At 44.0% G+C, this 15,827-nt stretch overlaps 1 protein-coding gene across 1 annotated transcript in view; it reads right to left on the reverse strand.

Moving 5' to 3' along the window:
* Positions 1-4,140: 4,140 nt before the first annotated feature.
* LOC129323696 (zinc finger protein 345-like) overlaps positions 4,141-15,827 on the reverse strand; it is a 46,956-nt gene continuing 35,269 nt past the window's right edge. Inside the window, exons 8-9 of the mRNA XM_054970288.1 lie at positions 5,930-6,043; positions 4,141-4,938 (exon numbers count right to left, since the gene is read on the reverse strand). Of these exons, the coding sequence (XP_054826263.1) occupies positions 4,787-4,938; positions 5,930-6,043 (266 nt within the window). The 3' untranslated portion in view covers positions 4,141-4,786. The remainder of the gene's footprint in view (positions 4,939-5,929; positions 6,044-15,827) is intronic.

The raw sequence follows: 15,827 nt of genomic DNA on the forward strand, positions 1-15,827 counted from the left end.
CTCTGTCCTGCTCCTGCGAGCACTCATCATCACTAACGATGCTGGGCCGGTGCTGTGCTGCTAGCCTGGCACTGCGCATTCTGGCTTGGAGGGCTCTTCTAGCCCTCCTCTGGCAGCGCTCCCGAGGCTCTGGTGAGGAAGGGGAAGAGCTGGCCTGCACCTTGCTTTCTGTTGCCAGCCCAGGGCTGGGAAGCTGAGGAACCGATGTGCTGGGACCTGGCTGTGGATCAGTATCTGAGCGTTCAGGGCCTGCCTCCTCCTGCAGTGCCTCTGCCACTGGCTGTGGATCTGGGTCAGGTTCACCAGCTGCCTCTTCTTCAGAAGAGTCCTCTGAGTCTCTCTGCTCCGCTGGGCCAGGTTGGTCCATGACACCCGCCCCCCCCTCTTACCCTGGCTGGATTCAGGAGTGGAGCAAGTGGTAATTCCCGCACCCCCTTCACCTGGTTGGGATCAGGAGTGGAGCAGGTGGCAATGCCCATCCCCTCTCCACCTTCACCTGGCCAGGATCAGGAGGGGAGCTAGTGGCAATGTCCTCCCCTGACTTTACCTGGCCAGGATCAGGAGTGGAGCAGTTGACAATGCTTGCTGCTCTGCCTTCAGCTGGATGAGATTAGGAGCAGAGCAGGTGGCAATGCCTGCCCTCCGTCTTCATCTGTTACCTGAACGGGATTCCTTGCAAGTAGGGGAATTAGGGGCAAGGAATGGGCTTATGCAAGAGGGGTAACAAGCAGAACCTCCGTTAATGTTTACGGGGTCCTCTCCCCAAGGAGACTCTCAAGACAGCTATTTTTTTTTTTTTTAGAAAATTTTTATTAGGTGAGAATATTAATATACAACTTTCAAATAGCATCTCATTGTCCTTTCCCCCACCCTTTCCCTCTCCCCCTTTTCCAAGACTTCCAACAGTTTTCCAATCCTATAGCCTAATCCATTCCCAGTCTGTCCCCTTTTTCTGTAACTCCTTATCGTATGTTTACTTACTCTTTTATTCAACTAAGCCCTATCTATTAACTTCAAAAATATTGTTATAAACTTAAAATCTATTATATATTACTTTATATTAGCTCCACATATATTTAAATTTAAACTAACTAACAGTCAGATAAAATATCTACTTTAGTAATTCTAACAATATCTATTAACTCTAAGTCCACTTACATTTGGGCTAACAATTAGCTAATACTTCACTTCATATGGTAAAGACTCTATCTCTTCTAATAACAAATCCATTCTAATAATTTTCAAATTGCCATAATTCCCCCTTTACGTCCCACTTCTTTTCTAAATTTGTTTTCAATCTTCCCCAGTCCGTAAAAAATTCCGCTGGATTCTGATCTCTCAGCTTCCTTGTCATTTTATCCATTTCCGCCATGTACAGCAATTTATGCATCCAATCTTCAATAGTTGGTATTTCTTGCACCTTCCATTTTTGCGCATATAAAAGTCTTGCTGCCGTCATCATATAAAATAGTAATGTTCGGTATTGAGTAGGAACATCTTCCATGCTTAGGTTCAATAGCAATAGTTCTGGGTTCTTCTTTATTTGAATCTGCAATATCTCATTTATTACTTCTATAATATCTCCCCAGAACTGTCTGGCTATTTCACATGTCCACCACATATGATACAATGATCCTTTATGCTTTTTACATTTCCAGCATTTATCTGACATGTTAGCATTTCCAAGCGCAATCTTCTTTGGCGTTAAATACCATCTATAGATGATTTTATAAACATTCTCTTTAATACTGGTACAAGTTGAAATCTTCAATGTAGTTTTCCATAAATATTCCCATGATTCCATTGTTATTTCTTTATGACAATTAATTGCCCACTTCACCATCTGTACTTTGACCATCTCATCCTCTGTATACCTCTTCAAAAGTATTTTATAAATTTTAGATATCTTCTTTTTGCTTTCTTGTAGTATAGTCTCTTCCAACTCTGAGTTTTCCCATTTAATCCCTTCTTTTGAACAATCCGAATTATAAAGGTCTCTGATCTGTCTATATTGGGACCATCCATAACAAGAAGATAACTCTTCCTCCGATTTAATTCTTATCATTTTCTGTTCCATAATCAATATCTCTTTATATGGTAAACATTGTTCTTCATTGTAAATAGCTCTCGGATCAATCACTTCAAACGGTACCACCCAAGAGGGGATGCCTTCACCCAGATATTTTTTATATTTTTTCCAGATCATGAAGAGGCTCCTTCTGATATAATGATGCAAAACCATAGAATCAAGACAGCTATTCTTCAAAGTAAAGAGTAACTTTATTTAAAGGGGAAAATGCATACACACAAGGTAATATGGAATGTTGGCACAGACACACAGAGTCTTAGAAAATTAGCCAGAGATTGCAATAAAGTGAGGGAGGGGAAGTTTATTTACCAATCCAGAAGAGTGGTTCATGGAGGAAGGAAGCTTCAGACATTCTGCATCTTTGACCAGGGAAGTGGGAGCCTCTGAGGGTACTACGCTGGATGAACATGTACAATTTGAGTGTGTCAAAACTCTGGTTTTTATAGGGCATATCATGTCCTGAGGCTGGGAAGCCTCTTTTGGCAATTGAGACAAAAGGCCATAACAGTCAGTTCCTGAGAATGACAAAAGTTTGAACATCTCTGGTTGTTGCCACCAGGGTGCGATAAAAGAGAAACGTTGGGTTTTGCTGTTGCTGGAAGATGAAGCAATTGATTCTTACTATCCCCAGAGCTGGGCAATATTAATCTCCAGGAAGAAATTTAAACTTATCAATGCTGATTGATGGTCCATCAACTGGAGGATGGGTTGTAAATTATGGAAAGGAGGGGTGATTGAAATGTATGGGGGTGACCCAACTGGAGATCCAGTTTGGTGTAGTGGTTAAGAGTGCGGGACTCTAATCTGGAGAGCCGGGTTTGATTCCCCACTCCTCCACTTGAAGCCAGCTGGGTGACCTTGGGCTAGTCACAGTTCTCTGCAGCTCTCTCAGCCCCTCCCACCTCACAGGGTGATTGTTGTGAGGATAATGATAACATACTTTGTAAACCGCTCTGAGTGGGCATTAAGTTGTCCTGAAGGGCAGTGTATAAATTGAATGTTATTATTGTTATAATGTTATTATCAGAAACTTTTGTTGTCAACAACTGCATGTCCATAGCTTGGGGTAGGGGTGAGGGGTAGAAACAATCCCACCCGATTGCTTTGCATTTGCATCTGTATGCTATTTAAACTTCACTCTCCTGGGCAAGACTCAATAATTGCTTTGCCCATCCGGCTGGAATGTCTCTGATGCAGATCAATCTGCATTAATTCAAGAGCTCTGTAATTTTATATCACAGGTGGTATTAAACATAGTGGAGGCTGGGAACTGCTGCTCACACACCGACCAGGATCAGGAGCAGAGCAGGTATCAATGTCTGCCATCCCGCCATCATCCATCAGGGATCAGGAGCAGTGCAGGTGGCAATGTCTGCCCCTTTTCTCTCCGCTGGGATCAAGAGAGAAGCAGGTGGGAATGCCCGCCCTCCATCTTCACCCAGCCAGGATCAGGAGCAGAGCAGGTGTAAATGTCTGCCACCACGGCCTTCCCCCGGTCAGAAGCAGAAGTAAAAGCAGCTGGCAATACCCATCCTTCACCTTCACTGGGCCAGGATCAGGAGTGGAGTAGGTGGCAATGCCTGCCCCCTCTTCACATGGACAAGATTAGGTGCAAAGCAGGTGGCAATGCCCGCCCCCTCTTCACACAAATGGGATCAGGAGCAGAACCAGTGGTAATGCCATCCCCCACCTTCACCTGGCTGGGATCAGGAGCATAGTATGTGGCACTGCCCCCCCATCACCGTCTGGGATCAGGAGCAGTGCAGGTAGCAATGTCCACCCCTCTTCTCTTGTCTGGGATCAAGAGGGGAGCAAGTGGCAATGCCCGCCCTCCGTCTGTACCTGGCCGGGATCAGGAGTGGATTAGGTAACAATGCCCATCCCCCACTTTCACCCATCCGGGATCAGGAACGGAGCAGATGGCAATGTCCGCCTCGCTTCACTTAGCTGGAATCAGGTGCAGCAATCAACATGAGGGCTCCTCCAGAGCTAATATGAAGGCTATCACAGAAAGACTCCCGCCAACAGAGTAAAAACACAACTTGTATAAATTGTATTAATAAATATTTTTTTCTTTTACCTTTTCTTTTTTCTTAAAGAGCATAGTGCTGCAAATGTGTTATTTAAATAACCAATAAATACAATAAATATCTATACATTCTACAAAACTCTTACTATCAATACATACAATATAAAGGTAAAGGTAGTCCTCTGTGCAAGCACCGAGTCATTACTGACCCATAGGGGGACGTCACATCATGACGTTTTCTTGGCAGACTTTTTATGGGGTGGTTTGCCATTGTCTTCCCCAGTCATCTACACTTTCCCCCCAAGAAACTGGGTACTCATTGTACCGACCTTGGAAGGATGGAAGGCTGAGTCAACCTTGAGCCAGCTACCTGAACCTGGCTTCTGCCAGGATCGAACTCAGGTCGTGAGCAGAGATTCGATTGCAGTACTGCAGCTTACCACTCGGTGCCACAGGGCTCCTTAACATACAATATAAACATACACTTATGAGTAACAAAGTACACACAATGGTTCACATAAAGAAGAAATAGTTCCTTTTTGGCACAATGTCCATAGATCCGAATAGTGAAAAAGTATCACAAAGGAATCCACTAAGGTAAGTAAGCAAACATCATTCTGTTCTTGAGTGTCTTAATCATTGTTCTTTCTTTTTTGCAGATGAATATGCTACCGACAGGAGTGGATTCTTCCAGAGAAATAGCAGTATTCTTGTTTATAATCTTGCTGTTGTAGGGCGGAGCCTAACGGGCATTGCCAGCATACCTTTTTCCCAATTTCATCATCAAACTTTCTCAAAGGCTCCTCAGTCCTAAAATCCACTGTAATAGAATATTTTTAAACAATGAAATAAGTATTTGTTTTTTCTTTACTACAAAACCTTATAGTATGAAGTGCTGAATCACGTACAGCATTGCCAACATTCAGTCTCATGTCACCAATTTGGTAAAAGTCTGACAGTTTGTTTCTGTTGAGGGCGTACTGTTTTTCCCACACTCGGTATAAAGCGAGTGTGGGAAAAGCAGAATCCAATGGGAAGCTGCTGAATTGGAATTCAAATGAAAATTTGACTCAATCAGACTTGGATTGAATAGACTCTGGATGGTTATCTCATTATCAGAAGTGGATAATGAGGCAAGCATTCAGGCATTCCATTCAGATTCAGCTATGGAGGGGAGGGGTCACACCCAGCCAGGACTGGGCACTCCACCTATTTCATGAGTTTTTGCAACTGATTTGCATCTACTTCCCCCTCCCCTCCCCACCTATATATCTCTGGCCAGTTTCTTCATACCCTCCATGCATCTGACGAGAACTGTGATTCTCGAAAGCTTATGCTACAATAAAGTTAGTTAGTCTTAAAGGTGCTACTGGACTCTACTATTTTGCGACTACAGACTAACATGGCTAACTCCTCTGGATCTCTGCCCTCTCCCTCAAAACCCCTTCATATTTCTCTCTTTGTGAATTCTTTGATATGTGACAAGATGATCTTTTAAACATAACTTTCTTCCAGACTCTTAGCTCTTACGTGGTCTATTATTTTATTTATTTATTATATTTTTAACCCGCCTTCCCTGCGAGCGGGCTCTTGAGTGGATTGGTCAATGAACAATAAGGCCTGAACTCTGAGAAACACTGCTTCCACACTCCATGCATTGGTATGGTTACTCCATTGTGTGGATTCATTGATGGAAAGTAAGATGGGCCCTCTGAGCAAAGCTCTTCCCACACTCCACACATTTAAATGGCTTCTCCCCTCTGTGGATATATTGATGGTCAGTAAGCTGTAAACTCTGAGAAAACCCTTACCACACTCCATGCATTTATACAGCTTCTCCACTGTGCAGATTCGTTGATGGACAGTAAGGTAGAAGCTTTGACCAAAGCTCTTCCCACACTTCAAACATTTATATGGTTTCTCGCTTTTGTGGATTTGTTGATAGGAAATACAGTTGGCCCAACTTCCGGTCTGGAATGATGGCAACCTGAAGTTGTTCAGTGAGCTGAGCAATCGAGAGTCTCTGTTTGGGCAGGTCAGGTACACTGGATACCTGCTGCCACTCTTCTTCAGGCAGGAGAGGAGCCAGGACGCTACAAGACCCTGAGCGTGTGTGATCTTGGTGCTGAGGGGAGCCCTGAATAAAGGATTTCTCCTGGCTCCTTAAGGTTCCCTCTGCGATGGGTGAGCTACAATCTCTGCAGAGCTCTTTTTGAGTCAATACTTGGCATAAGGCTGCCAGAATCCAGGCTTCAGTATCTGAATTTGATCACCTTTGAACGCAAGAAGCAGCACGAACAACCCAAAAAGAACAAAGAAGGTAAAGATGGCTATCTATTTTAGGGACTAAAAAATAAAAGGAAAAAAATTAAAAAGTGAAAGTAATTTATGGAGGTGGTTGCAGATAAGCAGAAGGAAGTTAAAAGAAATTTAAGAGAATTTGGTGTAAATTAAGGCATTAAAGAAGGAAAATCAAGATTGTTTACACATACCTGTGGTTTCTCTGTTGATAATGACGGTGAGAAAGGGGATGGAGCGTGGAAGAAAAAGCGGAGCAAACATTGTGAGACTGAGAAAGAAATATAGGACTGTGAATTCCTGCCTAGAGAGGAGCTACTACTGGATGTTGTTAAGGAAGTGGTGAGACCACGGAAGAGGAAGTGGAGGAATATCGCGAAATTGTGGAGGTGAGAGGAGAACAGGAAGTGATCAGCCGCCATTTTTGGAAGGGAAGTAGAGAAGAAGTGAATTAACCATAGAGAAATTGCGCCTGACATCTTGGTGAGGTTAATTTTAAGAAATTGTTAAAATAAAAAATAAGAAAAAGGAAATAAGAAAATAAGACAAACGATTGGACTAAGAGGACACTGATTGACGGGATAAAAGAAGAAAACACGGTCAACTTTAAAGATGGAGCTAAGAAATAGAGCCGCGACTTGGAGTGGTGCCAAGGTCAGTCCAAGGATGGCAAAAAAAGCAGAAAAGGAGAAGCAAGAATGGCAGACCGCGATGGATGTGTTAGAGAAGAAAATGTTGGAAGGTAATAAGGAAATATGCCAAAAGATGGAAGAAAATTTTGAAAAATTGACTAAATATATGAAAGAGTTGATAAAGGCAGAGGTGACAGAGTTAACCAAGAATATAGAGGAAATGGAAAAAGGAACTGCAATCAACAACGCAAACAGTACAAGAGGTGGAACAAAAGACCAGTAACTTAAAAGAAGAAAATCAAAAACTTCAAGAGCGTGTGGCAGTGATGGATTACAAAGTGACGGAGAACCAGCTGAGATTTAGGGGAGTGCTGGAGTCTGCAGTGCAAAATGTACAAGAACAAATAGTGGGCGTACTGGCAGAGTTCTTAGGGAAACAACCAGAGGAGATAGATGTAAATTTGGATTTGGTATACAGAGTGAACTCCGTCTATGCAGAACAGAAGAATTTACCGAGAGATGTAATTGTACAATTGACAACTAAAAGAATTAAAGAAGAAATTTTGAGAAAGCACTATGCAGATCCTCTTGAAATAGAAGGGAGTAGAATCAGAATTATGAAAGAACTACCCAGGAAGATATTGCAAGAACGCAAGAAATATAGAGAACTGACAGAAAAGTTGAGAGAGAAGAGCATTAGGTACAGATGGGAAATACCAGAAGGTCTGAGTTTCTACTTTCAATCTACAAGAGTCAGCATTAAGACAAAGCAGGAAATGACAATGTTCCTAATAGATAACTGAAAAGACTTTGCAGGAGCTACCAAAAAGTAATACTATGGAGTACAAATTGATTTCTTGGAATGTTAATGGACTGAATTCACCCCAGAAATGCAAATTAATTTTTCATTGGCTAAAGAAGCAAAAATGTAATATTATATGCTTACAAGAAACACATATTAAAGAACAGGGTAAGAAATTTTTAAAAAACTGATAGTTGGGAAAAGAATTTTTGGCATCTGCAAAAGAAAAGAAAAGAGGGATTGTGATATATGTAAAGCAAGAATTAGACCCTAAAATGATTTTCAGAGATAAAGATGGAAGATATTTGGTGGTAGAAATAATGTTGAACTCCAAGAAAACTTTGGTTTTAGGAGTATATGCACCTAATGGTGCTAAAGATGGTTTCTATAAAGAAATAATTCAAAATTTAGATCAATATTCATATGATCAGATAATGATGATGGGAGATTTTAATGGAGTCGTTAATTTGCAATTAGACAAACAGCAAAAGAAAATACAAAGACAAGTAGGGAAACTACCCAAATCTTTTTTTGATTTAGTAAAACAGGAAATATGGAAGATATCTGGAGAAAATGGAACCCCAAGTTAAAAGACTTTACTTACTACTCTGCAAGACATCAGTCTTTTTCAAGAATAGACATGATCTGGACTACAAAGGACATAAGTTTATTGACAAAAAAATAGAGGTGATGTCAAAGGTGAGTTCTGATCATAATCCGATGATGTGGAAAGCTTCGATGGGATATAGAAAATTTAGATGGAGATTGAATGAAGATTTATTTCAGAGTCAAGAGAAAGTGGACTATATTCAAAAGGAAACAAAGTATTTTTTTCAATATAACATGGGGAAAGAGGTGCCAATACATACGGTTTAGGATGCTTATAAAGCAGTGATCAGGAGAAACCTGATCACCTTGAATAGCAAAGAAAGAAAAAATAGGGAAAAGAAATTCCTGGAGATCCAAGAGAAAATAACCAAAAAGGAACTGGAGTTAAAGAAAAAAAACAGGGAAGAAAAAAATAATACAAGAAATTAGGATATTACAGAGACAGTTAGGGGCTTTTGTGAATAAAGAATTGGAATGGAAGCTAAAGAGTTTACAGCAAAAAACTTTTGAAGGAGCAAATAAGACAGGGAAATATTTAGCCTGGCAATTGAAGAAAAAAAGGGGAAAAAATAATTGGCAAAATAGTTGAAGATGGAAAAGAAGTAATGGAACATCAAGGTATAAAGAGAGTAATCTATAAGTATTATGCCAAACTATTTCAAAAAAAGATAATTAACATGGAAAAAATAGATCGGCATTTGGACAAGGCGAAATTACCTAAGATTTCAGACACTATGAAGGCAACTTTAAATAATCCAATTACTGAAGAGGAAATTTTAGAAGCCATAGAGGCAACAAAAACAGGGAAAGCACCGGGCCCAGATGGAATTTCAGCTAAATTTTTATAAAATATTGAAAAAAGACTTGGTGCAAATTTTGAAAAAGTTGATGAATGAGATAATGAAGAAAGAAGGACTACCAAACACATGGAACGAAGCAAGTATCTCATTGATCCCAAAGGAGACACAATATTTAACAAATGTTAAAAGTTATAGGCCCATTTCTCTGTTAAACAATGATTATAAAATTTTCGCAAGAGTTTTAACGGAAAGGCTGAAGATATTTTTAATGGACTTTGTGGGAGAAGAACAAGCCAGATTCTTACCTAATAGACAAATAAGAGATAATTTGAGAGTTGTTATGGACACTATAGAATATTATGATAAGCACCCTGAAAAGGAGGTGGGCTTTTTGTTCGCAGATGTGGAGAAGGCTTTTGACAATTTAAATTGGGATTTTATGTTTTTAACAATGGAAAGATGGGACTAGGGCAAGAATTTATAGAAGCCATAAAAGCTATTTACAAGGATCAAAAAGCGACACTATGTATAAATAATGACTTAACAGAAAAATTTGAGGTAAGAAAAGGTACAAGACAAGGATGTCCACTTTCACCTTTGTTGTTTGTTATGGTTTTGGAAATACTGTTAAGACAGATAAGAGACGATTATAGTATTAAAGGCATAAGACTTAAAGGTTTCTCTTATACATTCAGAGCATTTGCAGATGATGTGATGTTTATTATTGAAGATCCAGTCCAGACATTACCATTATTATTAAATAAGATTAAAGAATTTGGAGATCTGGCAGGTTTTTATATTAACAAATCAAAATCTAAATTGCTCTGTAAAAATATGATGAAAAAGAAACAAGTGGAGTTAATGAATGTTATGGAGTGTGAAGTGGTTCAAAAAACAAAATATTTGGGAACAGAATTAACAATGAAAATTATAGATTTATTTAAGAATAATTATGAAAAACTGTGGTCGCAATTAGAAAGAGACATGGTAAAGTGGAACAAACTGAATTTGTCACTGTTGGGGCGTACATCAGTTGTAAAAATGAATGTGTTACCAAGAGTGATGTTCTTGTTGCAAAACATCCCAATTGTAAAAGACAAAAAGCACTTTGATAAATGGCACAGGAAATTATCAGAGTTTGTGTGGGCAGGGATAAAGCCAAGAGTTAAGATGAAAGTGTTATGTGATGCAAAAGAAAGGGGCGGATTACAACTACCAAATTTGAGACTATATCATGAAGCGATGTTTAACACGGTTAAGAGACTGGGTAAATTTATCCAACTACAAGTAGGGATGTGCGTTTCGGCATTCTGAATGCCGAAAGAATGCCGAAACAAAAGTGTTTCGGCATTCTTCAAGAATCCCGAAACGTTTCGGGGAATGCCGAAACGTTTCGGGATTGCCGAAAGAAAAACCCGAAACGTTTCGGGATTCTTTCGGCATTCTTTCGGCATTCGAGAATCGCCATTTTGATTTTGCTAGCCGTTTGCCTTAGCAAGCGGCTAGCAAAATCCTGCTGGAAGCAAAGGCTTCCTGCAGGCTCTTAGAAGAGGGGAGGGGGGGAGAAGGAGTGAATCACTCACTCCTTCTGTCACCCCCCACCCCTCTTGCAAAGGAGGATAGGGAATCCTGCTTTGCCTTGCAAATGCAAGGTGCAAGCATTGCATTGCACTTTGCATTTGCAAAGCAGCAGAGATTCCCGCCAAAACTAACAGGTAGGGGAGGGGGAGCAGGAGGAGGGTGGCTCTTGGAGTGTGGGTGGGGAAAGGCAGGGGACTGGGGACTTTAGGAGTCACCAATCCCACTGCTGCATTCTCATGCCAGCCAATAGATTTAAATCTTTGGCTGAGGCTGCAGCAGGGGATTTAAATTTGGAGCAAGACTGTCTGGAACACTTCTGTTGCTGCTGCTGCTGAGCTGTGACCGAGAGAGGAGAAGAAGAGAGACTGCACCTGGAGCCTGGAGGACATCTGCCTGGAGGATCAACTGTGCTGGACATCCTGAGAGGACACCTGGTAGGCCTTTTTAAAATTTTTGTAAATTTTTTTGATGCTGGGCAATGTGCTGCTGTGGCCTGCCTCTGCAAAAAGGTGTTGCAGTTTATTCTTGGCATGGCCTGGGGGACAGGTTGGGCAGACAATGTTTAATGGTGGGGTGGGGGTTTCAGCATTGGTTGTTGTGCTTGCCTTCTTTAAGCTTGATCCACTGTTTTAAGATTAAAACAAGAGTGTGCCAGCTTTGGGCCTACACAGGCCAGAAGCCTTTCTTCTGGCTGGCTCTCACAGTTGTGCTCCACAATCTGGAATGGTGTGGCTTGCTTTTCTGTGTCTGGTCCCCTGCTTGCAAGGATTCCCAACAGGCTCCGTCCTGATCAACTGTGCCAGCCTGTGGGCCACACACAGGTATGGCCTGGGGGACAGGTTGGGCAGACAATGTTTGATGGTGGGGGGGGTTTCAGCATTGGTTGTTGTGCTTGCCTTCTTTAAGCTTGATCCACTGTTTTAAGATTAAAACAAGAGTGTGCCAGCTTTGGGCCTACACAGGCCAGAAGCCTTTCTTCTGGCTGGCTCTCACAGTTGTGCTTCACAATCTGGAATGGTGTGGCTTGCCTTTCTGTGTCTGGTCCCCTGCTTGCAAGGATTCCCAACAGGCTCCGTCCTGATCAACTGTGCCAGCCTGTGGGCCACACACAGGTATGGCCTGGGGGACAGGTTGGGCAGACAATGTTTGATGGTGGGGGGGGGGGTTCAGCATTGGTTGTTGTGCTTGCCTTCTTTAAGCTTGATCCACTGTTTTAAGATTAAAACAAGAGTGTGCCAGCTTTGGGCCTACACAGGCCAGAAGCCTTTCTTCTGGCTGGCTCTCACAGTTGTGCTTCACAATCTGGAATGGTGTGGCTTGCCTTTCTGTGTCTGGTCCCCTGCTTGCAAGGATTCCCAACAGGCTCCGTCCTGATCAACTGTGCCAGCCTGTGGGCCACACACAGGTATGGCCTGGGGGACAGGTTGGGCAGACAATCTTTGATGGTGGGGGGGGGGGGGGGTTTCAGCATTGGTTGCTGTGCTTGCCTTCTTTAAGCTTGATCCACTGTTTTAAGATTAAAACCAGAGTGTGCCAGCTTCGGGCCTACACAGGCCAGAAGCCTTTCTTCTGGCTGGCTCTCACAGTTGTGCTTCACAATCTGGAATGGTGTGGCTTGCCTTTCTGTGTCTGGTCCCCTGCTAGCAAGGATTCCCAACAGGCTCCGTCCTGATCAACTGTGCCAGCCTGTGGGCCACACACAGGTATGGCCTGGGGGACAGGTTGGGCAGACAATCTTTGATGGTGGGGGGGGGGTTCAGCATTGGTTGTTGTGCTTGCCTTCTTTAAGCTTGATCCACTGTTTTAAGATTAAAACCAGAGTGTGCCAGCTTCGGGCCTACACAGGCCAGAAGCCTTTCTTCTGGCTGGCTCTCACAGTTGTGCTTCACAATCTGGAATGGTGTGGCTTGCCTTTCTGTGTCTGGTCCCCTGCTAGCAAGGATTCCCAACAGGCTCCGTCCTGATCAACTGTGCCAGCCTGTGGGCCACACACAGGTATGGCCTGGGGGACAGGTTGGGCAGACAATGTTTGATGGTGGGGGGGGGGGGGTTTCAGCATTGGTTGTTGTGCTTGCCTTCTTTAAGCTTGATCCACTGTTTGAAGATTAAAACCAGAGTGTGCCAGCTTCGGGCCTACACAGGCCAGAAGCCTTTCTTCTGGCTGGCTCTCACAGTTGTGCTTCACAATCTGGAATGGTGTGGCTTGCTGTTCTGTGTCTGGTCCCCTGCTAGCAAGGATTCCCAACAGGCTCCGTCCTGATCAACTGTGCCAGCCTGTGGGCCACACACAGGTATGGCCTGGGGGACAGGTTGGGCAGACAATGTTTGATGGTGGGGGGGGGGGTTTCAGCATTGGTTGTTGTGCTTGCCTTCTTTAAGCTTGATCCACTGTTTGAAGATTAAAACCAGAGTGTGCCAGCTTCGGGCCTACACAGGCCAGAAGCCTTTCTTCTGGCTGGCTCTCACAGTTGTGCTTCACAATCTGGAATGGTGTGGCTTGCCTTTCTGTGTCTGGTCCCCTGCTAGCAAGGATTCCCAACAGGCTCCGTCCTGATCAACTGTGCCAGCCTGTGGGCCACACACAGGTATGGCCTGGGGGACAGGTTGGGCAGACAATGTTTGATGGTGGGGGGGGGGGGTTCAGCATTGGTTGTTGTGCTTGCCTTCTTTAAGCTTGATCCACTGTTTGAAGATTAAAACCAGAGTGTGCCAGCTTCGGGCCTACACAGGCCAGAAGCCTTTCTTCTGGCTGGCTCTCACAGTTGTGCTTCACAATCTGGAATGGTGTGGCTTGCTGTTCTGTGTCTGGTCCCCTGCTAGCAAGGATTCCCAACAGGCTCCGTCCTGATCAACTGTGCCAGCCTGTGGGCCACACACAGGTATGGCCTGGGGGACAGGTTGGGCAGACAATGTTTGATGGTGGGGGGGGGGGGTTTCAGCATTGGTTGTTGTGCTTGCCTTCTTTAAGCTTGATCCACTGTTTGAAGATTAAAACCAGAGTGTGCCAGCTTCGGGCCTACACAGGCCAGAAGCCTTTCTTCTGGCTGGCTCTCACAGTTGTGCTTCACAATCTGGAATGGTGTGGCTTGCCTTTCTGTGTCTGGTCCCCTGCTAGCAAGGATTCCCAACAGGCTCCGTCCTGATCAACTGTGCCAGCCTGTGGGCCACACACAGGTATGGCCTGGGGGACAGGTTGGGCAGACAATGTTTGATGGTGGGGGGGGGGGGTTCAGCATTGGTTGTTGTGCTTGCCTTCTTTAAGCTTGATCCACTGTTTGAAGATTAAAACCAGAGTGTGCCAGCTTCGGGCCTACACAGGCCAGAAGCCTTTCTTCTGGCTGGCTCTCACAGTTGTGCTTCACAATCTGGAATGGTGTGGCTTGCTGTTCTGTGTCTGGTCCCCTGCTAGCAAGGATTCCCAACAGGCTCCGTCCTGATCAACTGTGCCAGCCTGTGGGCCACACACAGGTATGCTGCTTTGGCCAAGGTAACCCTTTTTGGTTGCTGGCCTGGCACTCACAGTTGTGCTCCACAATCTGGAATGGTGTGGCTTGCGTTTCTGTGTCTGGTCCCCTGCTTGCAAGGATTCCCAACAGGCTCCGTCCTGATCAACTGTGCCAGCCTTCGGCCCACACACAGGCCTGCTGCTCCGGCTTTGGTAACCCTTCCCGTTTGCTGGCCTGGCACTCACTGTTTTGCTTCACATTCAGGTTGTTTATCGTTGGTGGACCTCTTCTGGACTGGACTGCACTTGGTGGACATCGGCCTGCAGATCTCTGCGTGGAGGATCAACATTGCTGGACATCTGCACTGGTGGACTGGTAGGGTTGTTGTTAAATTTGGTTTTTGAGCTTATGTCTGCTGCTGTGCCTACCTGCGAGCATATGCTTTGGCTCTGTCTTTATGGCTTGGGCCGGGGGGGGGGGGCATTTTCTGGTTGGGCAAGAGGATATTGTTTGGGGGTTAGGGGGGCCAGCATTGATCGCAGTGCCAGCTTTCTTTCATGTTTCATTTTTCAAGTTTGAGTGTGGGGGTGGGCATGAACTGCTGTTTCACAGGACTAAAAAATGAGTGTGCCAGCTTCTGGCCTGCACAGGCCAGAAGCTCTGCTGGGTGGATGTGTTTTGTTTTGCTGCTGGTTGGCCCTAGCCTTTAAGGGGGGGGGGGCTGACTTGGCTTGTGCAACGGGGCCTTGAATTTTGGGGTTGCGTGTGCGGCGTGTGGTGTTGACTCTGCTAACATTTCCAATTTTCTTGACAGCATCGTGGAGGAGAGGAGGACCAGCTGCAAGACCGCCTGAACATCGCTGGACTGCAGGACTGGTGTTAGTGTGAGCGAGTCCGGGTTGACATTTGGGTGGCCTTGGGGGTGGGTTCTTGCTAGCTTGGGAGGGGGGAGGCTCATCTTCAAAACACCACATCCACACCCCACACCGACATACCACAGATACATCGGTCCCGCTAAATAGTGTCTCTTAGGTAGGTAGGCCAGTTGGTAGGTGATCAGTGGATAATTGCCCTCAACATAATTATTAGGGAAACCGAGCCTAGTTTTTTTTAAAAAACTAAATAGGGACTCAGCAGGGAAAGCATTAGTGAGTGAGTGTTAGGTTTGAATTCTATATATATATATATATATATATAAAAATTTGTAATAGCTGTCAATAGGCTTCCCATTAGTGCCCCCATAACTAGGGTTCCACTGCCCATCTCTGGCACACGTGGTGGTGCCAGGCCGGCCCGGGCATACTAGTGTGTGAGTGTTTAAGGCTTCGTCACCTGTTATTGGGGTTTAGGGCCAGCTCAATTCCAGAGGAATTCAGCTGATTGGCAGGCTCAGGTTCCCTGACATAAATAGGGTTGCTTAAAAAGGCACTTGATTGTTCATCTCCAAGTCACAGAGCCACTAGAAACACAGATTTATAGCAGGTTAGTTAGGTCTTGAAAACAAAGTTGACCTTTGTTTTCTAAATCTTTTCTGATTAGTT

The sequence above is a fragment of the Eublepharis macularius genome, chromosome 2 (assembly GCF_028583425.1).
Source record: "Eublepharis macularius isolate TG4126 chromosome 2, MPM_Emac_v1.0, whole genome shotgun sequence".
Lineage (NCBI taxonomy): Eukaryota > Metazoa > Chordata > Lepidosauria > Squamata > Eublepharidae > Eublepharis > Eublepharis macularius.